The sequence below is a fragment of the Peromyscus leucopus genome, chromosome 1 (genome assembly GCF_004664715.2).
Source record: "Peromyscus leucopus breed LL Stock chromosome 1, UCI_PerLeu_2.1, whole genome shotgun sequence".
Lineage (NCBI taxonomy): Eukaryota > Metazoa > Chordata > Mammalia > Rodentia > Cricetidae > Peromyscus > Peromyscus leucopus.
The window spans coordinates 90977407-91003307 of NC_051063.1; the positions used below are offsets into that span (position 1 = coordinate 90977407).

General features: G+C 45.1%; 1 protein-coding gene across 1 annotated transcript in view; it reads left to right on the forward strand.

Annotated features, from left to right (window-relative positions):
• The first annotated feature begins 373 nt into the window (after positions 1-373).
• The window catches only part of Rras2 (RAS related 2), a 75253-nt gene continuing 49725 nt past the window's right edge, over positions 374-25901 (forward strand). The window contains exon 1 of the mRNA XM_028875880.2: positions 374-757. Within this exon, the coding sequence (XP_028731713.1) occupies positions 650-757 (108 nt within the window). The 5' untranslated portion in view covers positions 374-649. The remainder of the gene's footprint in view (positions 758-25901) is intronic.

The following is a 25901-nucleotide window of genomic DNA, read 5'->3' on the forward strand; positions in this document are numbered from 1 at the left end:
TCGTATGTTTCGTTACTGCGACAGTTATCATCTTCTGCCATCACTGCCTTATACTTTTTTTTTTTAAAACAAATATAGACCATCTGCATTCCGAAAACAGGGTACAGAGTTGAGTGAATATGATAACAGTTCTATTTTCCATCCACGCCGTCACAGGCTGTTTCTTTCATGAACACGATCCCTGACTTAGGCAATTACTGTTATCGCGCCGTCAGTCTTCCCGGTTTCTTCCCTCTCCGCCTCGGGTGCTCCCGGGGGCAGGTCCGCGGGGTCTGCAGCTTAGTGCGCTCCAGAGCTTCAGCCAGGGCGGGCGCGGCCTGGCCCCGCCCCCTCATGCATATGTAGCACCCCAGCCCGGCGGCCCGGCCCCCAGACGGCCATTTGTAGCGGTGCTGGAGGCTGCGTTCGGCTGCGCTGCAGAGACCCGGAGAGGAGCGCGCTCCCTGGCCGCTGCGTCCGCTGCCCCGGCGCCTTCCCGGCTCCTCCGCGTCTCGGGCAACTCCCAGCCGTTCCGGGGGATAACGCTCCGCCGCCCTCCAGGCCACTCACGGGCCCCGCGCGCCCTACCGCCTGTAGCCCAGCCGGCCGCACTCGTCCCCGGAGCCGGGCCTAGGGCGCGCGGCGGCCGGGCTGGGCTCGGGGCGTCCCGATGGCCGCGGCCGGCTGGCGCGACGGCTCCGGCCAGGAGAAGTACCGGCTCGTGGTGGTCGGAGGCGGCGGCGTGGGCAAATCGGCGCTCACCATCCAGTTCATCCAGGTGCCTGGAGAGGGCCTGCGGGGTGGCGGCGGCGGGGTGGCGCTACCTGTGGCCGTGGCGACCCCGCCCGGGGCGCGCGGGTGCGGGGCTCCGGCGCGTGCGGTGCGCGCGGGTGCGGTTTGCGCGGGGGCCAGGGCGCGCGGCTGCGAGGGCAGACAGGAACAGTGAGGAGTCGGCGCTGCTCTCCTGCCCTGCGGCCACGGCGCCGCGCTGCTGCCCGCCAGGCGCCCGGCGCGGCGTCCGGGGACTCGGGCTTCTCAGGAATGTGGCCCGGAGGGCGGAGCTGCCCGGGTGGGAAGCGCAGTTCCACCTTATCGCTGTGGTCGGGGCGGGGGCCGGCGGGGAGCAGCCGCGCGGCGGAGCCGGGCTTCCTGCCCCGAGGGCCGGAGCGGGGAACCCAGCGCATGCCTCGGTGGCCGCGATGGCCCGGGCTACTTGGCTGTGGCTCCGCGCCGCCGGCTCCCAACAGTGTTCTCTCTTTGTGTGTGTTTGAGCTTCTCTTACAAGTAGTCTCTTAGGTGGTACGTCCGGGTGGGAGTGTTTGATCGTGCCCTAGGGAAATAATGGTTTCGAGGAAGTTAAAAATGTGCTTTGATAGGGGCGAGACCATTTCCTTGGAATTCCCGGTGCCTGCCTGCTTCGCGCTTAGGTGAAGTTTGGGATGAGCCCAGTTAGGAGAGGGCGAGTGTGAGTTCTGTGTTGCAGCCCCCTCCCCCCTTTTTCTGATTACTGGAGGAGGAAAGTCGGATTGTGTCAAAGAAAAGGGAGGTGAAATTCATCCTTAGACTTTATTCTTGGTTAAGAGGTCCGAGCGATTTTCCTTTTTCTCTTTGATTCTTTAAAAAAGCAGCTGCAGATCTCTTTGCTTTTGTCATCCTGAAAGGCGTGGCATATGTTGGGAGAGCACAGGTACCCTGCTAAGTAACAAAGGTATTTTTACTGTGTCAAAGAGTACGGGTGGAAAAATTTTTTTTTTCCTGTTTCACCCATTTGTTGACTTCGTAGAGTTGAATAGCTTATTTTGTTTCATTATAAACTGTGATGTTTATTGTGCCATTAAGATGCACAGTTCCAAAACCTAAGTGTGATTGTCAGCTTTCATATGAATGAACAATAATCGCTCCTGTGATAGTCCATGGAATTAAAAAGTGCTGCTCAGACCTTTGTATTCAGAGGATGTTTCTGTCATGAGCGTTGACAGTATGCTGGGTGGTGGTGGTGGTCAGGCCGCTTGAGAAGTGAGATTGGATTAAGTTTACCCGACTTCAGTCAGGCTTTTTGGCGAGTTGCTATTTGCCTGGGGCCAAGAGAGCTGTGTAAGTGACTGACAAAGCTAAACAAGGCCAGCTAACTCTTTCTGATGGCTGGTGTTGGAGGGAGTCCAGAAGCCAGAGGACAATCCTGGGTTCCCGAACTGATAGGTAATATTCCTTAGAAGATTTAAATCAGAAGCATTTACATTTTTGAGGGAGGGACTTTCTGAACGTGATTGCTTCCATACGTTAAGGTATTTGAGAAATAGTGTTAGAAACTCTTACACTCCAGGTAGTTACTGTGTTCCTTGTGAGCTTCTAGAATCCATTTGTTGAATACTCTTGAGTAGTATGATACCTAGGGGCTCTGAAGTGAGACCAAGTAAGTAAAGACATGCATGACAATGGTCAGATAAGGACCAGGAGTGAGCTTTGAATCCAACGGACTTGAAGGTGTGTGCCTTTTCTTTATTGGTTATGAAAACAACACCCCAAATATTTAGCCTTTCTGAGTCTCAGTCTTCTTGTTAGTCAAATAGGTGATCCCTAGTACCTAAAATGTCGTCTTACTGGGCGCTGTGAGTGGAAGTGTGATGAGTGTGGGGAGTCACGGGCCAGATTGGAAAGAGGAGGCAGATGTGTGGGGAGCTGGGAGTGGAAGAGGCACGTGTGACATGGGGCTTTTGGTGCTCATGAAACAGGAACATAGGCTCTGAGGTTGACTCGTGAGGAGGGAGGAGGCACAGCACCTGCGTGGAGACTCCGCCACTTCTCCGAGAATGATGTAAGTTACTTCGCCTGTGTTTGTGGCTTTCAGTCATCTGTGAGCTGGGGTAATAAAGTTATACAGCCGTGAACGTCAAGTAAACTAACATATCTAGAGCTTTGGACAATGTGTCCTTCATAGAAGGACTACATCCATTACTCGGTTAACCTTGGATCATGGAACTAAAGTCACAATTTATCATCTATATCTATACACACATAAACACACCCATAGCAACTGGTAAAGGGGTGTGCATAGGTAGATGACCTTCCAGTCTCTGGTCTCTCCCCTCCCCCAGCTGTTCCCCACCACCTCACCAGGTGCTGGGGATCAAACCCAGGATCTTGGCAATGTTGTATCATTGGTTACATCCCTTTAAAACTTTTTTTTTTTTTTAAAGATTTAATCTTGCTAAGGTTCATAGGATAGTCTTGAGCTCTGTAGCCCAGGCTAGCCTTGAACTACTGATGGTGCTGGTTCGGCATCTCAGGTAACTAGGATTATAGGTCTGTACCCAGCCTGACTGCTCATACTTTTTTGAAAAACATTGTACATTGGTGAATAGAAGACTGAGTGGCAAGTAACCTCTGGTTAGGACATACTTTTGACACGGAGTGGAAGGCAGAGAGAGTTGGGTGTCGGAGCTGCTTCCAGCCCAGGTAACTGGGATGTCTCTAACTCTCGTCTTTTTTTAGGGCTTTGAGTGCATCTCTATAAAGCACTGAGTTTGGTTGAACAGATCTCTACGTCTTTGTAATTCTATGGTTGTTCTGTGTTCTCACTGGCTGATGTCTTTGGTCTAGTTTCTTAGGTTTTCTAGGTCTCAATTTCCTATTTGAAAAGGGAGCAAGCATAACAGAGTGCTTAGGGGTTTGGGAGTAAATAAAATGCCAGCAAATCAAACCACTCGGCCCAGCCGTGACCAAGTAAGTCAGTGATCACCTTATTTGTGGCTTTTCAGTATCTTGATGTTCTTCCAAAACCAAATTTGTAGTTTTTCCTCAATCCATAATGTAGTCCATTATTTCAGTCTTCTCCCTTCCTACCTCCACTCCCTCCTCCCCTTCACCATGAGGTACTTGGCCGAGGAGGCTTGATTTCATTAGAGTTGGGAAAACTTGATTAATTTGGAATGGCTTTTTAAGAAAGGATGGGACTGAGGCATAGCTTAGTGGTAGGACTGTCACTGGAGTTTTTAGGGTCAAAGCCTGGGCTCCGACAGCACAAACAAGCTAGGCTTTGCCCGTTGTCGCTCATATGCCAGTTAAAGAGACAAGCATTGGTGAAAAGCAGGAAGTAAATTTATTGACTATGGCATTGGAAAGGAGAACAAATAAAGGGGACTAGTGATCCCCAGATCCGTCTTTGGGGTACTGCCTGGAGGTTTGGGTTTAAATAGACGGGAAGAGGCAGAGGGCCTGGCCAAGATGTGATTCTGTCCGTAATAACCTCAGTTCAAGCCTGTCCTTTAAGATGGTCTGACAAGTTGTCAGAATCGTGTGACCTCTCATCCTGGGCCACATACTCTTCTTCTGTCTGACACCAGATGTCAGGTTTTCTCTTCCTCCAGCGTGGGTTCCCAGCTGAAGTTTTAATTCTTTGTGGTCCATTGTTTCAGTGAGTTTGGATGGCACAAGCTGCTCTTTCTGCTCTTCTATCAGGACAGCTACAACACCTGTGTTTAGCATTTGCTAGGCCCTGGGTTCAGGCCCCGGTTACAGAAAACAGAGAAATGAACAACAACAACAACAACAACAACAACAACAACAAAATGTAAGCACTAAGTTTTGGGGCTAATGGTTTCTCTGGCAACCCTGAGAAGAGGTTGTGCATGTTTTCATGGATCTAAAAATACAAATTACCCTATTGCTCTTCTTTTAGCATCCTAACTTTTTACTTACCTGTTTGTCTGGTTTTTGAGCTGTATAGGGGTTAGGTGGCCTCAGGTTATAGCTCAGGCTAGCTTGGACCTTGAGGTCGTCCTGCCTCAGCCTCATGAGTGTTTTGATTACGGGTGTGATATGCTCAGCTTCTGTTTCTCATTCTCCACTGTTAGTCTTGAGACATAGTTGGTCTGGACAGCTGACTCCAGCATGGTTTCTTCCTCAACACTACCTGTTGGGGAATGCCTTTTCTGTATCTTTTCCTAGGGCACATCTCCTCAATCTCTTCTGGAGTCCTTTATTTGTGTTGGTAGTCACTTGGTCCACGTGCCAAGGTTGTGCCTTTAACATCAATGCTGTTCCATTGCTGCATCTTGGAGACACATGCTGTCGTTAGAAGTTAGCCGCCCGAGAGCAGGCGAGATGGCTCAGTGGGCAAAGTCCTGCCCCCAGGGTTTGGTCTCTGGAAACCACACCATGGAAGGAGAGAACCAAATCTTCAGAGTTGTGCTTTTTTTTGCCTGTGTATCTGTGTGTGCTAACCTGAAGTTTTAGGGCTTTTTTTTTTTTTTTTTTTTTTTTTTTTTTGAGACAGAGTCTCTATGTAGCTCTGGCGGTCCTGGAACTCACTCTGTAGTCCCCACTGGCTCATAGAGATCCGCCTGTCTCTGCCTTCCTTGTGTTGGGATTAAAAGTGTACACCACTACTATATCCAGACAACTTTTAAGTCTTTACATTTTATCCAGTTAACGATTTTGTGATATGCTGTCATACCCCAGGCTGGCCTGGAGCTGGCTGTGTGTCTGAGGATGACGTTGGCCTCCTGCTCTTCCTGCTTCCCCTCTGGTGTGCACCAGCAGGACAGTGTGTTCTTCTGAGTGCATTGTATTAGGTGATTAGGGGACAGTTGATGGGTATTTCATTTTTTTTTTTTTTTTTACGCTTACCTTTTGACTCAACAATCCTAAATCTAGAAATTTAAAGATGTTGAGCATCATGGGAATGAATGCACATGTACAAGGCTGTGATAGTATTGTTAATTACACAAATTAGAAGCCACCTACAAAGTGGAATAGTGGAGTAAAATGATGTGCTCCCCACTGAAACCTACACCTTGAAGAATGACTGAGAAAGGTCCCAATGAAGTGCTGAGTGTTTCCCCAAGATAACATTAGTTAATGAAGAAAATTAAGGGACAGCGTGGTAGAGCACACCCTTAATCCTAACGAGACAGAGGCAGGTAGATCTGTGATTTGCAGGCTAGTCTGGTCTATATAGTGACTTCTAGGCTATCAAAGGCTACATGGGAGACCATGTCTGCCTTAGGGTTTTATTAGTATTTCTGTGAAGAGGCACCATGACCACAGCAACTCTTACAAAGGAAACATTTAATTGTGGGGGCTCACTTATAGTTTCAGAAGCCCAGTCCACTATCATCATGGTGGAGAGCATGGAGCTATGCAGGCATAAATGATGCTGGAGCTGAGAGTCTTTATCTTGATAGGCAGGCAGCAGGAAGTTGACTGAAAGTCACACTGAGGGAAGCTTGAACAGAAGAGCCCACCCCCACAGTGACACACTTCCTCTGGCAAGGTCACACCTTCTAATGGGGGCCATTTTCTGTCAAAACACCACAATGTCTCCCTGTTCCCCCCCCAGCCCACATGATGGCTCACAGCTGTCTGTAACTCCAGTTCCAGGGGATTGGACTGGTCTTTGTGGACACTAGGCACACAAATGGTGCACGGACATATATACAGGAAAACATATAAAAAAATTAGATTCAAAAGTAATTCCTGGGGGCTGAGGAGGCGGCTCAGAAGGTAAAGCACGTGCTGTGTAAGTGTGAGTTTTGGAGTCCAGCACTCAGGAGCAAGCTGCCTAGCTAGACTAGCTGAATCCCCAGGCTCTGGGTTCAAGGGAGAGATCCTGCCTCAAAGTATAAGATGGAGAGTGATTAAGGAAGAAACCCGACTTCAGCCTCTGGGCTCCACACACATGTTACGCACACTTCCACACTCCTGTGCGCCCCATGCACATACATATACTACACACACAACACATTTTAAAACCCCGTTACAGTGTATAAAGGAAGGGAGAGCTCAGAAAATAAATGTGTATTTGCTCATGGAGACAAAGTCACAACAGAACACAAGGATGCTGGAGAGATTGAAGAGATTGGTTACCTACCAGAGAGGGAGTAGAAATGAAGTGGGCAGCACTCGGGAGGCAGAGGCGGGTGAATCTCTGTGAGTTCGAGGCCAGCCTGGGCTACCAAGTGAGTTCCAGGAAAGGCGCAAAGCTACACAGAGAAACCCTGTCTCGAAAAACCAAAAAAAAAAAAAAAAAAAAAAAGAAAAGAAATGAAGTGGGAATGGGGACAGGGACCCCTTCTGAGGACCATTTTCTGACCATTTTCGGAATCACGTTAACGTTTTAATCACGCGGCATATAAGTAGCAGTGAAGGAAAAGGGACTTCCAAAGGTGGGTTACTGCCAGGCGTAGGGGGTGCACACCTGTGATCCCCAGCTTGGGAAGTAGAGTTAGGAGGGCCAGCTGTTTAAGACCAGTATGGGACACGAGAGATCCTGTCCCAAGAAACAGAACAGCAGATGGGATACAGATAAACAAGTGAACTAGGTTGTCAGATGAAGAGCAAACACATTGAAAGAAAGGACCAGAGAAATAAATACTTCAGGTGACCTTTGAACCCAGTTTTGGACTGTGTCCTCAGGATAGGAAAGAGCCTGAAACAAACACTGAGCTCTGGTGATAGGCTCTGTCCCTCCCCCTCCCCTCCCCCTCCCCTTCCTCTTCCCTCCCCTCCCCTCCCCTCCCTGTCTGTCTCTATCTCACCCACCCTTCCTCCCTCCCGCCTTTCTTTTTCACACAGGCATAGGTGTACAGTTTGTGGCACTTTTGTGTATAATATTAGCAAATGCGAAAATGTATTGGAAAATAGAGGCCATGGTCTCACTGCCGGGGAGAAGGAGGCTTCACAGTTGGCAAGGGCAAAGGTTAGAACGAACTCGGGTGTTTGATTGACTTTGAGAATACTGACCAGAACTCACAATGTAAGAAGTTTATAGATGCAGAAATGCCTGTGCATGGGAATCCCTCGAGTGCCCCCGGAGCCTCTTTCCAGCTCCATTGAGAGCTGCAGAAACGGTGAAGGAACTGTGGAGAAACATCTGATTTCCGGGCTGGGGTAGGAAATACAAGATGAGCTTGGAATATCTTTCAGTCTAAGGAAGTACTGAGGAAAAAAACCAAACCAAACCAAACACAACGATGGGAACTCATCAGAGAAAGTCAGGAGCCAGCCTGGGAGAATTCCTCTGTGCTGAGTTGGGGACGCTTTTATCATTAAAATAGACAATTGCTTATTGCCCTTAAAGAATCTGTGAAGTTAATCCCAGCACTGGGGAGATTGCAGCAGGAGGAAGCATGAGTTTGAGGTCAGCCTGGGCTACATGGCAAGACCTTGTCTGAAAACAAAGCACAAACTCCATCTATGAGTACATGGTAAATGACTGAGCCGAATTCTGACTAACGAATGAACATACAGGAAATAGCAGAATCAGAGAAAATAACTGGCAATCATAATGATTAAGCAAGAATCATAAATAGATATTAAAACTAGTAAGTGGGATGGTGGGTGTGATGGGGCATGCTGGTGATCCCAGCCCTTGGGAGGCTGCGGAAGGAGGATCCTGAGTTCTGGCTAGCATGGGCTATGTAGGGAAAGTAGCTAGATTTTGTATTTTGTATTTCTCTAGCAGAGGAGGGACCTGGCTGACCTCACTTTGATATCAAAGTTTGCTGGAACTGCAGGGCATCCTAGGGAGGTGCCCTTCCACAGAGTTACACTCCCACAGTCAGCCCCCAGGGCATCCTGGGAGGTGCCCTGCCAAAGTTGCACTCAGCTGGCACTAAGATGGCTAATATATCACTGGGCACTGTCACCTCACTAGGACTTAAGATGCTCAATACTGTTTGGTTATGTCCCTGAAGTCTAGTTAAAGAATAGCTGGGCATTAAACAAAATTATGCCTGATACAACCAGACCAAGCTATGAAGGGGCCAGCCTTTTTTATTTCAAGACATCTTTTCTCAGTTTGTAGTTGCTGTCTTGGGAGAGAAAGATTGGTAAGCTTAGGTTAGGCCACATTTTGGCCATGAATGCTAATGTTTATTCTAACAGCTTCCTCTCTTTGTCTCAAGTATGTCTTTTGATGTGTAGATGACTTTGTGTATTTTTTTTCTACTGGGACTTACCTTAAAATTATTTATCTTTTTTTTTTTTTTTTTTTTTTTTTTTTCAGAGCTGAGGACCGAACCCAGGGCCTTGCGCTTGCTAGGCAAGCACTTTGTACTGAGCTAAATCCCCAACCCCTTATTTATCTTCTTGAACATGCTTAACTAGAAAATAGGAATAATAGTATTGGAAATACTATTGGATTAGTTATGAAAAAATGGAAGTATTTAGCAGGGTTAAATTTGTGTGTGTGTGTGTGTGTGTGTGTGTGTGTGCGCGCTCTCGCAGGTATGTCATGGTATGCATTTGGAGGTCAGAGGTCATTTGTGGGAATCAGTTCTTGCCTTCCACTGGGTGTGCTCTGGAGCTGAATTCTTGTCATCAGGCTTGGTGGCAAGTGCCCTTAACCACTGAGCCGTCTCACTGGCCCTTAGCGGGTTTATCTTTTTTTGTTTCCTGACTTCCACCCATTCCTTTAAATGTACTCCTCCTATTTAAAACGGCCTAAACAAGTGAAATTGCAGTATTTTAAGCAAACTCTTTGTCTTTTGTGTACTGTTGTAAGAAAAATTAACCTTCAAAAAAGTACTTTGTCATTAGGGATTATTGTATTTATTTTTCCTTTCCATTCTGATTTCAGTGCTTATAAGCAGTCCTCATGAACAACAAGCCCTTCTTTCTTTCTTTCTTTCTTTCTTTCTTTCTTTCTTTTTTTTTTTTTTTTTTTTTTTTTTTTTTTTTTTTTTTTTTTTTTTTTTTTTTTTTTCTTTTTTTTTTTTTTTTTTTTTTTTTTTGGAGATAGAGTCTCACTTTGTAGCCTAGGCTGGCCAGTAACTTACTATGTAGCATAGGCTAGCCTTGAACTGGAGGTAGTCCTCTTGTCTCAGCCTCCTGAGTACTGGGATTACCGGTGTGAGCCACTGTGCTGGCTAGTTTTATGTCAACTTGATATAAATTAGAGTCTTTGGAGAGGAGGGAGCCTCAATTGAGAAAATGCCTCCATAAGATCTGGCTGTAGGCAAGCCTGTAGGACATTTTCTTAATTAGTGATTGATGAGGAAGGGAACAGTCCATTGTGGGTAAAACCACCTGTGGGCAGGTGGTCCTGGGTTCTATAAGAAACAGGCTGAGCAAGTTATGGGAGGAAACTTGTAAGCAGCACCCTCTGTGGCCTGTGCATTAGCTTCTGCCTCCAAGTTCTTGCTCTGTTTGAATTTCTGTATGTTCTGACTGCCTTCAATGATGAACAGTGATTTGAAAGTGTAAACCTAATGAACACTTTCTTCTCCAAGTTGCTTTGGTCACGGTGTTTTATCACAACAATAGTAATGCTAACTATGATGGAAATTGGTACCAGGAGTGGGGTATTGCTGTGACTTCCTGACTTCATTGTTTTTGGGAGGATTGTAGATGCACTTTGGAACTTTGGGTGAGAAAAGCCATAGAGTGTTCAAAGCTATTCTTCAGGAGCTTGGGAGAAACTAGTGCTGAAAGAAATGCAGACTATGGAGGCCAGGCTTGTGAAGGTCCAGAGGGAAGTTTGAGAGTCACTTAAAGATGATCAGGGCCATTGCATATTTGATATTTTGAATGATAAGATTCTGTGGTTCTGGTTAACTGGGGCTAAAGAATCAAGAGAGACCAGCACCATTCAAATGAAACCTTTGCGTTACTAGGACAATTGATGCTGGTTAAGTTGGAGCTGAAGAATTAGTGGTGATTAAGAAGAGACCAGTATCATTGAGGTGAAATCTCCTGGGCAGTGTTTCCAGGGTCAGCACACAGAATCTTGTGTTCCAGGGTTGTACCCGTGGCCAAGGTTGTACCTTGCTTTGGCAGCTCAACTTTGAAGTGTCACCCAGGTGTTACTGGTTTTGAAGGCATGAAAGGGTCATGGAAAGCAGCTGAGGCTTGGCACTGGGAGAGGCCAGGGAGGCCATTGGTTAGGGTGCAACCTCAGTGGCAGGTGAAGGCCCAGCATTGAAGGGTCATGCAGAGAAGTTGATGTTTGGCACCATGAAGAGAGCCTATTAGAGGCAATTGGTGAAAGTGCAGCCCAGTTACTGTAGAGGGACCACAGTTTTGGAGATGCCAGTACTGTGGGGTGACCACCAAGAACAGTAGTGGTGGTGGAGTGGAGCCTGCCCAAGCTTGGAAGACAAGCTGTGTGTGCTGAGAGGGCTGAGCCAGAGAAGTAATCCAGCCCTCTTGGAGGAGCCCAGAAGATCATACATGAGTCCCAAATACTGGACACTGAGTTATTTACACAGTTGGCGTTTGTTTCAATTTCATTTAATTGTGACTGTGCCCTGGTTAAAATAAGGAAGTATTTAACTTATTTTGACCTTATAGAAAGAAGCTTATAGTTAAGAGACATTAGATTTTAAACGACTTTGCATTTTAAAAGACACGGAATTTCTAAGAAGAGACTGAATTTTTAAAGGCTGAGGGACTTTTTAAGTTTGTAAACTGTTTTATATTGTGATCGTAGGGATGAAGAAGAAAGGAAAGGTTGTGTCTTTAACAGTGATGAGTTTTTTGTGTCAAGTTGACCAGGGGTTAGTTGTGCTGGCTAGTTATGTCAACTTTATACAAGCTAGAGTCATTGGAGAGAAGAGAACCTCAATTAAGAAAATGCCTCCATAAGATTTGGCTGTAGGCAAGCCTATAGGGCATTTTCTTTTTCTTTTTAATTTATTTTTATTTTATATTCACTGGTGTTTTGCCTTCATGTATGTCTGTGTGAGGGTGTCAGAAGCCCTGGAACTGGAGTTATAGACAGGTATGAGCTGCCATGTGGGTGCTGGGAATTGAACAGCGGTCCTCTGGAAGGGCATCAGTGCTCTTAACTGCTGAGCCATCTCTTCAGCCCCATAGGGTATTTTGTTCAGTAGTGATTGATGGGAGAGGGCCCAGTTCATTGTGGGAGGTGGTGTTCCTGAGCTGGTGGTCCTGGAATCTATAAGAAAGCAAGCTGAGCAGGCCGTAATGAGCAGGCCAGTGAGCAGCACCCTTCCATGGCCTCTGTATCAGCTCCTGCCTCCAGGTTCCTGCCATGTTTGAGTTCCTGTCCTGATTTCCTTTGATGTTGAACAGTGATGTGAAAGTGTAGGCCAAATAAATCCTTTCCCCCAAGTTGCTTTGGTTAATAATAACCCTAACCAGGACAGTCACCCAAATAATTTTTTATTTTAAAACTGACATGTAGTAGAATCTTATTTTAAGGTGTGATACTTTTGTTTATGTTGTATTTGTTTAACTCTGTGGAAGCTGTGTTACTGTGCCTAAGACACCTGATGGTCTAATAAAGAACTGGCCAATAGCAAGGCAGGACAAAGGGTAGGTGGAGCTAGCAGGCAGAGAATATACAAAGGAGGAATCTGGAGAGAAAGAAAAAGAGAGAGATGGAGGAGTGAAAAGCTCTAGCAGCCAGAGAAGGAGGAGGACTCCAGGGGCAGCTGCCCAGCTACATGTACAGCAAGCCACAGAGTAGGAGTAAGATTTACACAAGTAAGAGAACCGGAAAAGCCCAGGGGCAAAAGGCAGATGGGGTAAGTTAACTTAAGGAAAGCTGGCTGGAAACAAGCCAAGCTAAGGCCGGGCATTCATACGTAATAAGTCTCCGTGTGTGATTTATTTGGGAGCTGGGTGGTGGGCCCCCTAAAGAGTAATAAAACAACAACACTGACATAAAATTGTGTATGTGTACAACAATGTTTGGAAGTGGTGTGTGTGTGGAATGTCTCAGTAACCTCCTGTCTCTTCACTGTTATATTGCTGTGAAGAGACAACATAGCCAAGATCCCCCCCCCCCCCAGGGTTTCTCTGTGTAGCCTTTGCTGGCCTGCCTCTGCCTCCCAAGTGCTGGGATCAAAGGTGTGCCACCACTCCAAAGCAACTCATAAAAGAAAGCATGTAATCGGGGGCTTGCTTACAGTTTCAGAGAGTTAATTAGTCCATTATCATAATGGCAGAGAGCGAGGTGGCAGGCAGTTGAGGTGCTGGAGAAGTAGCTGGGAGTTACATACTGGGGGAGGAAGAGAGGGAGGAAGGGAGAGGGGGGGGGGGGGGGGGGGGGGGGGAGAGGGAGAGAAGAGGAGAGGAGAGGGAGAGAGAGAGAGAGAACACCCAAGCCTGCCCTCAGTGACACACTTCCTCCAACAAGGCCATTCCTTCTAATACTAATCAACTAATCAAACTTTACAGCAACTAGGGACTAGACATTCAAATATGTGAGCCTGTGGGGGCCGTTTTTATTCAAAGCACCACAGGTCCATTCATCGTTTTTCAAGAATGGAGTGTGTTGAGTGCTGGAGAGACTCAGTGGTCAGGAGCACTTGCTGCTCTTGCTGAGGACCCTGGTTCCGTTCCCAGAACTCACCTGGGGAGGCTCACAGCCACCGGGAACTCCAACTCCAGGGGATCCAATGTCCTCTTCTGGCCACTGTGGACATTGCACGCACGTTATGGTACACATAGAGCACACTCATACTCACCAATAGAAATAGACTATATGTTATTAGGTATGGTCATCCCATTGTTAGTTTTTTATTGTTTTCCCTTTTCCTTCCACTCCCACAGCGGAGGGTGTAAACCCAGGACCTTGAGAGTGATAAGTACCTACGAGTCCTGTATCTGTGACCTTTCTCTTACACTCCCAGCACACTTTATTATTTTTTTCTTTTTCTTTCTTTCTTTCTTTCTTTCTTTCTTCCTCCCTCCCTCCCCCCCTCCCTCCCTCCCTACCTACCTCCCTCCCTCCCTCTCTTTCTTTTTTGGTGTTTTGAGACAGAGCTTCTCTGTGTAACAGTTCTGGCTGTCCAGGAACTTGCTTTGTAGACTACACTGGCCTCGAACTCACAGAGATCCACCTGCCTCTGTCTCCCGACTGTTGAGATTAAAGGCATGTGCCACCACTGCCCGGCTACCACTCTTTATTCTTATTTTTGGGAATCATGCCTTAAATAAAAATGAGCATCTGTAAAGTTGCATTTGCTTTTGCATGATGATGGTAATTGGCGGAGGGCAGATGTATGAAAATGGTGGAAATCCTGTTTTGTTTGCTTTTATGTGGCTCTCTTAGATTTCTCTCCTGTACAAGTAACTTTTCCCTGTGTGCCTGACCCACTTCTCATTGGAGTGGAAACATTTCTCAGGATGTCACTGAAAGTTTTTCTTTGTTCCTAGCTTGCCTGGGGAAGTAATGGAACACTCTTAGGGCTGGGAGGATTTTCTTCTCCTTTTTTGTATTTATCTTTTTCTGTTAACTTCTGAAATGCCAGGCTATTCCTGTATTGGCTGTGTAACTTCCATACTGTTCTAAGTTACTCCATTCGAGGAAGTCCAGCCAAACGTGCCTTCGTTTTTCTGGACATCTAGTGTAATTCTCTGAAGCAGGGTTAGGGTCATTGATCTCTCAGTCTGATAATTCAATGTTGGCAATGTTTTCTTCTTAAGGCCACAAAGTTGGTGTTTTTTAAAATCTTGATATTATTCAATGAAACCATTTCTTCTAGGTAGGTAATTAATTACTTTTGTGTAGAAGAATACATATTAATTTATGAAGAACCATTCTTGAGGTTGTAAGTCAAGAACTGACCCATGCTCAGGCTGCTCCTGCAGGGTTCTGAACCTTCCATTGTTTTGATACAGAAGGACAAGTTGACCTTTGGGTTTTTTTTTTAAATTTTTAAATTTTTTTTTTCTTTTTTAGACTATCAGTAAGATTTCGACATGAGAGGCTCAGTGTACTTCCAGCAGAGAGGCATGATTTTTAGAGAGAGGTTGCAGGGTTTTCAGGTTTCTTTTTGGCAGTGCTGGAATAGAAGCCAGGGACTTGCCCACAATGCCAGCCCAGCTTTCAAGTTTTTAAATCCTTTACTGTTCATCTTTCAATATTGGAGCAAGTAGAAAGGTTTTGTGTGTGTGTGTGTGTGTGTGTGTGTGTGTGTGTGTGTGTACACACGTACGTGCACCATGACGTTGGATATTGAATATTGTCATGATTTCATATATAAACTTTTGTTTGTTTTCATTATTTTACAAATCAGGTAAATGTTCACCTGCTTCTCACTGTTGTGTTTTTAGCTAACTATATTTTTTCTTAGATTGTGTTTAGTACTTAATTCTTGGAACATTGTAATTTTGGTTTGGGTATCCTCTAACTCTTTTGTACTTATTTTTATTGTTTATTTTTTTAATTATGTGTAAATGTGTGTCTGTGTATGGTCCTGTGCACAGGTACCTGTGGAGGCTGGCTGACGGTGTTGGATCCTCTAGAGCTGGAGCTATTGACAGTTGTGTGGTTCCTCACGTGGGTCCTGGGACTTGAACTTGAGTCCTCTGTAAGAACAGTACATGTCCTTAATTGCTGAGCCATTTCTGTCGTCCGCATCACCTTAAGTTTTAGAGACTTTATATTGAGAAAGTGGAGTATGTCCCTTTGATTGTAGATTAGAGGCCAAAGAAAAGGACCTATCAATTTTTTTTGTGTCTTAGAACATGCTGGGATCAAGCTCGGGGCTTTGCTTTGCCACTGAGCTGCATCCTGAGAGCTCACATTAATGATAGGTTTTTGTTATGTGAGCTCGGGTCTTGCTGTTGTCAACCAGCCTGACCTCTGGCGGGTGACACGCCTGACTTAACCCTCCAGTAGCCAAGAGCGCAGGCCTGTGCTGCTGTTCTCCGCAGCATTAAGCATTTTATTATTTTCTTCTGTGTTTTGAGATGGAGTCATAGTCTGTAGCCCAGCCTGAAACCCGGGCTTCCTGCTTTGTTTTATTTCTCTGGCATTAAGGCTATCAATGTGGAGATGATTTTAGAGGTAGAGGCTGCTTCTCCTCGAGGCTCTGTTGTTCTCCTGAGTGGTCTCGTGGTCTCAAACAACAGGGCCTCAGTGTTGTTTTCTAGACCTGACAAACTGTCCAGTTCATCTGGGATGAGCTGCTTGTGAGTCACACTTAGGTGCTGGTTCAGCAGAGTACGCCTGGATGGCTGTGGACAGGTCTCTCCATCTCCACCTGGACGTCAGACTAGACATCAATTTGGGTGCCGTTCACTCTGACACTGTTTTAGACCCTCTGTGTGCTGGCATAGAAACAAATGTGTTAACTGAATACTTGTGTCTTTCTCTTTCGCTTGTTTGGCATCATACTTGTATTTGTTTGTACATTTCATTTTTCATAATTTGATTTTGAGAATCACAGACCAGGAATACCGAATACCTTTGTTGTACACAGCTAAGCACATTGCCAAATATCAGTTGATATTTATTAATTGTTAGCATTTGATCTTTCAAAAAAGAAATTTATTTATTTGTGTATTTTATGTATATGAGTGCTCTGTTTCCATGCACACCAGAAGAGGGAAGTCAGATCCCATTACAGATGGTTGTAAGGCACCATGTGGTTGCTGGGAATTGAACTCAGGACCTCTAGAAGAACAAGCAGTTAAGTGCTCTTAACTTCTTAACTGCTGAGCCATCTCTCTAGCCCCTAGCATTTGGTCTTAAGTAAAAACTTAATTGGGAACCAAAGAGATCTTAGGAGCAGGCATGATGACCCACACCTGTACTTTAGTACTGGGGCGATGGAGGCTGGAGGATCAAGAGTTCAAGGTCACTCTTGGCCATATGGTGTGTTTGAATCCAGCCTGGGCTGTATGCAAGTCTGTTTCAAAACAAGGTCTTAGGAAGAAGAAATGAGTTGTGTCTATTTATGTCTGCATAGCAGCTGGTCCTGAAGAGGGCCAAGAGCCAGCTTTCATTCTGGATTTCAGAGTTTCAGTGTCATGACAAGATCATACATGATGCATGCAGGTTTGACTCTTGAGTTTTAGTTTCAGCAGAACTGGGGAGATTGCGTAGTGAGTGAAGTGTTTGCCATACATGTATGAAGTTTGGATTCCTAGAACCCATATCAAAGCCAGACACAATAGTGTGTACCTTTAACCTCCTTGTTGGTGAGCAGAGACGAGCAGATCCCAGGGGCTTGCTGGCCAGCTGTGTAGCCAAAAGGGCAAGCTCCAAGTTCAGTGAGTGATACCTTCTCAAAAAATGTATTAACAAAATGGATCCGCTGTAAATGTGCCTGCTGCCTGATGAGATCTGAGTTCAATCCAGGACCCATATGATAGACAGAGGACCACAAGTTGTCCTCTGACCTCCAGGCAAGCTCTGTACATGTACACACACACACACACACACACACACACACACACACACACACACACACACGTTATGATAGTGAATTCACACATATTCTTTATCTAAAATGGTCTTTGGACAAGTTAGTCTTATTTATTTTAATTTCTCTGGAAATTCTGATGTGAGAAATGTGAAAGAGCCTTGAGAGACAGGACTTGAAAAGTTGCTACTTGTGTCTTACATCCTGGTGGGTATTTCTCCTAATGCCTTGTCTTTGGTTACGCCATGGCATGTGGTTGAGATTAGAACAGTCAGCAGTTTCTTAGCTGGAAGGAAAGGATGGTAAGCAGGCAGTCAAGTCCAAGGAAGATTTGTGATAGCGAAGAGTGTTGTCAGTTCAGATGTTCTGTTGGAAAGACACGGCTGTGAAATTGGTGATTTCAGTCTTTCGCTTCTGAAATTCAGACGAATCAGCTAGCTAAGGTAGGTTTGCCTTAAGCTTTATGTGTGCATTTCTGCACATGTACACACAGGCCTGTCTTCAACTCAGTTCCAGTGGGTTTAAACTTAGAGAGGGTTCCTGTCATGGTGGCACTTCCCTGTGACCCCAGCCGAGGCCCAAGGATCACCGTGAGTTTGAGACTAGCCTGGGTTACGAATGAGACTCTGTAAATTAGAGAAAGTTTGTGGGGTTTTGGAATAAAGAAAAGGAAATAGAATCTAAAGCAAAGGTTTAAGTCTATAATTGCCTAATGAGTGTCGATGTTCAGATAGATTTATAATGTATCCCAACCCTGTATTAATTATTTCAGGAAATATGCTGACATGTTCATGCCAACAATTTGATTTGATGAACTGTTTTTTAAATTAGCAAATCATTTAATGTGAAAACATTTTTTCTTGAACGACTTCTATGCTTTATGGAGAAGCCCTTTTCATTCACTTTGATGTTAAGAGCAGGGTGGGAATGGTGGGGGTTGTGTTGGAGTTTTTCAGAGTTCATCACATGTTGAGCCTTGGGCTTCCTTACCGCTGTGAAGTCTGGGAGATTCTATGGCCACAAATTCATTAATCAAAGTTTCTTTATTCATGAGATTGGGTCTCCTTAGGCTGCTCTTGGACCCTAGCCTCAAGCTGTCCTGCCTCAGCCTCCTGAGCAGCTGGGGCTCTCGGCATGCCACCACACATTGTTTGAGCAGGTGTGAAAACATTCCAGAGACCTCTGTTATCTGTGCTTGGGCTGGGAGTCTCCGGTTCCAGTTTTAATCTGTGCAGATACTGTTTTCTTTTCCCCTTCCAAGCCTTACCGTACACCCTGTACCTCGTTGAGGCTTCTCTGTGGCAGCCAGGCTTTCAGGAAGCAGGCATTAGTCAGATGAAGTTGTCGGACACGGGTTACTTGAGTTTGTGGTTTTGGATGAAGAGTGCGTGGGGCACAGCTGCTGCTCCCACAGCTTTGTTCCAGCTGTCCTACTTGCCTGTCACAGAATGCCCCACATTCCTCTTTTTAACCTCTTGTCATACTCCAGACTATTACTTAAGTGGGTCCTCGTGATCATTGCTTTGGATGACTTTTCCACCACTAATCACTATTTGCTGAGAATGATGCCAGTATGGATTGTGTAACAGATGTAAGCCCTGCAGTCTTGGTAATTTTGGGTTGTGAGTTAATGTCACAGTTGTGAAATATTGATATAAAACAACTAAGTGATTGGCATCATAAAGGGCACCAAACTTTGATGATATCCCAAACAAGTAGCTGGTATCTGGGTAATGAGCCTGCGACTACTGGATTCTTATTTTAACCTTGTATTTGTATTAGTAGATTTCAATGGAATTGTAAAATTAAAAGCTATGTAATACTGTTATATGGCAAATAGGTCTCTCACTATGTAGCCTTGGTTGACCTGCAACTTGCTATGTAGACCAGGCTGGCTTGGAACTCTTGTACCTATGCCTGCCTCTGCCTCTTGAGTGCTAGGATTTAAGGTGGGTGTCACCAAGCCTGGCCGCATGTATGATTCTCTGTGTCAGGCACCATACAAAGTTACAAGAGTTATCTTACTGAATCTCTAATTATCTTAGTGTTTCTGTTTCACAGATGTGGAAACTCAGACTTCAGTTGTTCAGTACATTGCTGAAAAACCCGAAGTGGTGACAGAGATTTGATTTGAATTCACATTTTCTGATTATAAGCCAGTGTGGACTTGGCTAATACTGACATTTCCATGTGACTGCGTGTGCTTTTCCTTTTTTTTTTTTTTTTTTAACAGACGGGGTAGGCTCATTGAATGCAGAGCTGGGGTTGGATGGGAAGCACAGCACTGTTTTCAGGGTCTCTCCCTGTCTCTGTCTCTGTGTCCTCCTGCTTCTTGATCTGTGATGCCTTTCTGCTGTTTCTATAGATGCTTCTCAGGCCACTGCCCTTTCCCAACTGGGCAACCCCAGTGTGTAATCAAAGCTAGCCTGTCTCAAGCCCCTGCCTCATACCTAGGTGAATGCCTGCTCCCACAGTGTATTTACTACCTGCCTGTGTTTCTCCTCTTCTTTCCCTTCATCCCTTCTAGTGTGTTTAAACTCTCATTCTGTTTTTTCCCCCCCTCAAGACAGGGTTTCTCTGTTGTTTTGGTGCTTGTCCTGGAACTCACTCTGTAGACCAGGCTGGCCTCAAACTCACAGAGATCCACCTGGCTCTGCCTCCAGAGTGCTGGGATTAAAAGCATGCACCACCACTGCCCGGCTGTTATTTTTTGATTTTTATTTATTATTTTTTTGAGACAGGATCTCTATTATGAAGCTCTAGCTGTCCCGGAACTTGCTGTGTAGACTGGTCTGGATTCGAACTCACATGCATCCACCTGCCTCTGCCTTGTGCTGGGATTAAAGGCATGTACCATGACGCCTGGCCTTAAACTCTCATTTGGAGAAAAAGTCTCACCAGCATAGTCATATACAAGACTCTCGTGAAAGCAGATTCTTTAGCAATGTCTTCATTTGCCCTGTTACTTCCTAGTTAATACTTAGTCATCTTTCTGGCTCCGGTTTTATTCTCAGCAAGCCTTTCTTGAGGGAGCATTCAGATCAGGCCCTGCCCCTTCCAGCTGCTTCCATAGTATTTCAGTGACCTTTTGTTTGTTTTTAGACTTTTTTTTTTTCTGTTTTTGTTGTGCTGAGAAAAAAGGCAGAACTTTGCCTGCATAGCAAGCACCTGTTGTTGTTTGTTTTTACTCTTTGCTCTTTGGGGGCCCTCCACCCAGCTCCCAAATAGTCACACAAGGAGTCTTAGTCTTAATTACAAATGCTCGGCCTTAGCTTGGCTTGTTTCTTGCCAGCTTTCCTTAACTTAAATTATCCCTGTCTATTTTTTTTTTTTTTTTTTTTTTTTTTTTTTTGCCTCTGGGCTTTTCCATTCTCTTCTGTATATCTAACTCTTACTCCATGGCTTGCTGTGTAGCTGGGTGGCAGCTCCTGGAGTCTTCCTCCTTCTCTGGCTACTTCTTTTCCTCCCAGATTTCTCCTTCTAGATATCCTCTCTGCCTGCCAGCCCCTCCTGTTTCTCTCTCCTGCCTCACTGTTGGCTTTTCAGCTCTTTATTAGACCATCAGGTGTTTGAGACAGGCAAAGTAACACAGCTTCACGGAGTTAAACAAATGCAACTTTAACACAAGTAACACATCCTAAAATAATATTCTACAGCAAGCATCTGTGTGGTCACTGGACCATACCCCAGCCTTTCTGAGCATTTGGGGAGTTGAGTTGCAGAAGCCCCAACTCCAGTCAGTGTGTGTCATCTAAAGGAGTTGCTCACACATCATACTGTTGTCATAAAAACCAGGAAATCATAGTCATACTTAATTTAATTTACCTTGTTCTGACGTCCTTTGTAGGAAAGAGAAAATCATTCTGGTCCAGGATTCAGCCAGGACTGGATGTTGCTTTGAATTTGTCAGGTGTTTTTAGTCTTCCAGTTGTTTGCAAGAGAGCCCACATTTTGGGTTCGTGTGATGTGTACTGACCAGAATTAAATGGTGTGTTTTGGGCAGTGACGTCATACAGTGTTGTACCTTTCTCTGGCACATTGTAGTAAAGAGGTGTGTGTTGTCTGTTTGTCCCATTGTTGGTGGCAGGAGACCTCGGGGCTTAGCTAAACACGGAGACACCGCTGTCATCGTCGTCTTTGTGAGGAGTAGTCAACCACCGTGTGGTTAGGGACGTGGAGACCAGTTTAATGACTGACTTGATTTTAGCCTTCGGGTTGTAGCTCTTTCCCTTTCTGTTACCCACCAGCTTCTCATAGCCCTGCTGCTTCTACTTTGCATTTTGTGACATGTCTTCAGATTTTCAGGTCTAAAAGAGTAGTTACATTTTAAAAATATTTCTTTTATTGTTTTTAATTATGTGAATGTGTGGGTCTGTGCATGTGAGTGCTGCTGTCTGTGGAGGTTAGAGGTAGGTGTCAGAGCCCCCTGGGAGCTGGAGTTACACAGTTGTGAGCTGCCCGATGTGAACCCAGGTCCTCTGTCAGCAGCAGGCATGACCTCTCAAGCCCTGAGCCCTCTCTGCAGCCCCGGGACCCTGCTTTCTGGTGAACCTAGAGGGGCACTGATGGTTGCTGGGAGGGGGGCACATGTGGGCGTTATAGCTCTGGTAATGACAGCTACCGAGAAAGCTGCTGGAGAGCCAGATCTGTTCTGAAATGTACCCCAAGACGACTGAGCCCTTCATCCTGGGAACTCCAGCGCTGTGTGAATGCACGAGAACCACATACCAGGGTCTGGATATTGGTCACGTCTTGCCTGGGTGGGGAAGATGACTATGGAGGGGAACACCAGAGTCTTCCGCTGTTCATAGTTTGGGGGTAGGTGTGCACGTAGGTGTGCACGTTCATCTTACTTTTTCTTCCTACCATCTTCTGATTTACAGATAGTGATAGCTAATTAAGAACAAGGAATGTCCACTGACTTAACTGTGCAGTCAAATGAAAACCCAGCTCTTGATCTGATGATGCTAAAGGTCTCATGGTTTGTTACCAGGACAGAAATGTGTTCTTTTGGGGGTTTCCTGCAGGGTGGGAATAATTTTCCCTCCATGTCTACTCAAATGATAAATAAAGATTAGTTAAGATTTTACAGTAAAAAGTTCCTGTTTGTGGGTAAAATTGGTACACACACACACACACACACACACACACACACACACACAGATGTGTGTTGCAATTTGCTTTTAAAATGGCTTTATATGGTTTCTTTCTTTCTTTCTTTTTTTTGGTTTTTCAAGACAGGGTTTCTCTGTGTAGTTTTGGTGACTGTCATGGATCTCACTCTGTAGACCAGGCTGGCCTCGAACTCACAGAGATCTGCCTGGCTCTGCCTCCTGAGTGCTGGGATTAAAGGCATGTGCCACTGCTGCCCAGGGCTTTATATGGTTTCTAAAGATTACTCTAAAGCTGTGTCTGATTTGATCTTGATAGTCACTAGAACCTATGATTACCTTTGCCTCAAGTTTTCTGTATGAAGAAATGATATCTTTACCTTTACACAGCATTATTTTATGTATGCACGATGCATGCTCACAGAATATGGCTTTAAGCAGGTGTGACTAAAGCTGAAAAGAAAATAGGGACTATCATGTACTAAGCCTGTGTTCTGAGCTAAGCTGTTCACTCTCTTGGCCATGCAATTCATTCATTTATAGAATGGACAACTTGGGCCCGGCATGGTGGCATACACCTGTAATCCAAGTATTCTTGTAATACAAGTCCCTGTGTCAAAAAGAGGGTGGTGGCAGCGGTGGAGGATGGAGATGGGGGCTGGGGGGTGGGACAACTTGAATGGAGAACATTTTCATCAGGAGTTGAAAAATTCTCTGCTGCCCTTGGATGGCCTTATGAATTCCTGGAATCCTTTTCCAAGTTCATGAACTCACAGAGATCCCCCTGCCTCTGCCTTCTGAGTGCTAGGATCCAAGGTGTGTGCCATTGCACCAGGCTAGGTGATCATGAGATTAGGGAAAAAATGTACTTGGCAGTTGTTTATTCTCAGAATTTCCCCTTATTTGGAAAATTCTGCTGTTTAGAAAGGTAGGGTAAGAGGGAGAAAAGGAGTTCTGTGTTTTCAACAGGAATATGAAGGTGAGGTATATGTAAGTTCTTTGTCCAAAATTCCCAGAGCAGAAGGGTTCAGATTTCACTGCCTCAGGTATGGGGCCATTGGCATAGATGAGCATTCCTAATTAAAAAATCCAGAATGCTTCTAAATCCATTCCTGTCTGAGTGCCCTATGACAGTAATTTTTAATTTCAGGGCTTTGGACTTTAGATTTCTATGCATTAAGAGCATCCTAGTTACTATTTACTTATATGTGTTGCTGGGGACCAAATTCCAGGTCACCACATGCACCAGGTTCTGAATAGGTGAATATTACTGAAGGGGCTGGGAATGTAGGCTGGTGGCTGCAAGTGTTGCTTTGCATGTGTGGAGCTCCTGGGTTGTGTGATTGGCAGCATGTAAAAACATTTCACAAGAAAACTGTTGGTAAGAACTGGGTTTGACAGCCTACCCCTGCAATCCCAGTATTTGGGAGGCTGAGAAAGAAGGATCAGGAGGAGTCCAAGCCATCCTGAGTTACACAGAGAATTTGAGGCTAGCCTGGGCAAAACAGCAAGACCCTGTCTCACCATACACATGCACTCATGCATCTCTGCATGCATGCTTGAACATATACAACAATCCCTCCCCTGCCCCCAAGACACTAATCAGAGCTGGGGTGTAGTGCTGAGTGGCAGAGTATGTGCTTCGTCCTAGGCACGGCACTGAAACAAAAAAATCACAGCAGCATTTAAAAGGGGAGTGGGGTGGGTAAAAGCCAGGGAAGGAGGGCAAAAGCTCGCCGGAGTGTAGGGTTTAAATCGTAATTGTCTCTGGGGGTTACTGAGCAGTTAAATCTCTTGAAATCAGTGTGACCTAAGGTCTGGATTCTCATAGTGATGTTTTAATTTTGTTTTGAAGAAGGGTCTTGCTGTGTAGCCTGGGTTAAACTCATGGTCCTCCTGCCTCCTCCCAAATGCAGGGATCCCAGGCATGTGCCACCATGGCTACTGCCTCCTGTTCACTTTTAAGATCTTGAAAACAGTGCTTTGCTGCAGGCATGGTTGGATTCCATAGATCGCATTCTGGTGTCACCTCCAAAGGGCGCCGCTCATTCTGTCCTGGTTCTGAGATGAGTTGGTGAGATGGCCCAGCCGCACAGTGCTTGTTTGTTGACGACCTGAGTTTCATCTCTGGTTCTCATCAAAGAGGAGACAGAAAGAACTCCACCAAGTTGTCTTCTGACACCCCCATATCTGAGGATGTGTATGTGCGCATGCACATGTACACAGTAATGGTGATGGTGATGATGACAGACAGACAGACAGACAGACACACAGACACACACACAGAGAGACAGACACACACACACATACAGATAATGATAATGATGATAGACATTCTAAAAACCATCCTGAAATGGAACAAGTTTAGAAAATGGACTGTTGTCAGTGGCTGGCAGACCTACCCCTCTATTTTTTTTTTTTTTGTGTGTGTGTATGTGTGTAAAGGATTTTTTGTCAGTCTGTTAAAGCCTAGGTGGTACTCCTCAACATTTAAAAAAATGTGCTGAAGATGAACTGAGGGTCTTGTTCATGTAGACAGGCATTCTACTATTGAACTACACTTTCATCCCAGAATACTATCTTAATGGTTATATTATCTAATTATAAAGGGTAGCAAATACATCTAAATGCAGATATCAACATACTAAAAATGGTTTTTCTTTTTGAGACAAAGTCTAGCTGTGTAGACCAGGCTGGCTTCAAACTTGGAATCCCACCTGCCTCAGAGAGTTGGGATTGCGGGTGTCCTGGCCTGCCCCAGATCTGATTTCTCTTGGTGGTCGTAGGTGCGTCTGTCACACTTGTTGCCTGAACCCAATCACATTAGATTTAAAGGGTGAATTGGCTTTGATTTTTTTTCCCCTTAATAATATTTATTCTATACTTGGGCTCTGTGATCCGCTGCAGGTTCCTGCACGGAATTTGAAGCAGTAATAGCCAACACTGATTGGTCGTTTCTGTTAGCTTTCTTGGGGGGTTAGCTGGAGGGAGCATCCTCATCATACTTGCCACAGCTGGCCTGTTCCGGGTATTGGTTATCTTTCTCTCTTGACTTCTTGGGAAGTCAGACAGATAAGTCAATTTCAGCTTGTGGTGTAATTTTCAGAGTGAGTGACATGTTGGTTTTGTCTGTAAGGCTTAGTGTAGAAACTTAGTCCAAACCAGTGGCCACCTGTGAATTCTAGTAAACAGAGACGTGAGTGAACCTGCTGCCCCTCTCCCCCCAAGTTTCAAATCCCAAGAACTCAAAAACCTGATTTTAATGTGCTAGGGAAAAAAAAAAATCAAGATTTATAGGCATATGACTTTAGCTTTGCATCTTATTTCACTGTTTACTGGAATCTCTATCATTACAGCTCTGAGCCTTAGTTTCTGAAGCTGTGTACCGTATAATGTCATGGTGCTTGAGGGCGTGAGCTTGTGGTGGGCACCCACTTTACTCCTTTGTGTACGTTACTACATTTTATAGACACAGGACTGCAGTCGGCCAGGATTGCTACTTTATCAATTTGAGAGAAATTTAGGAACCTCCCTTCTCATTTAAGAATATTTATAATAATTATTTATTTAAAAATTAAATAGCTAATAAAATGTTAAAACAAAAGTATTTGTTTTTATTTTATGTCTATGAGCATTTTGTCAGCATGTGTATGTGTGCACCACGTGCATGTAATGCCCTCAGAGGCCA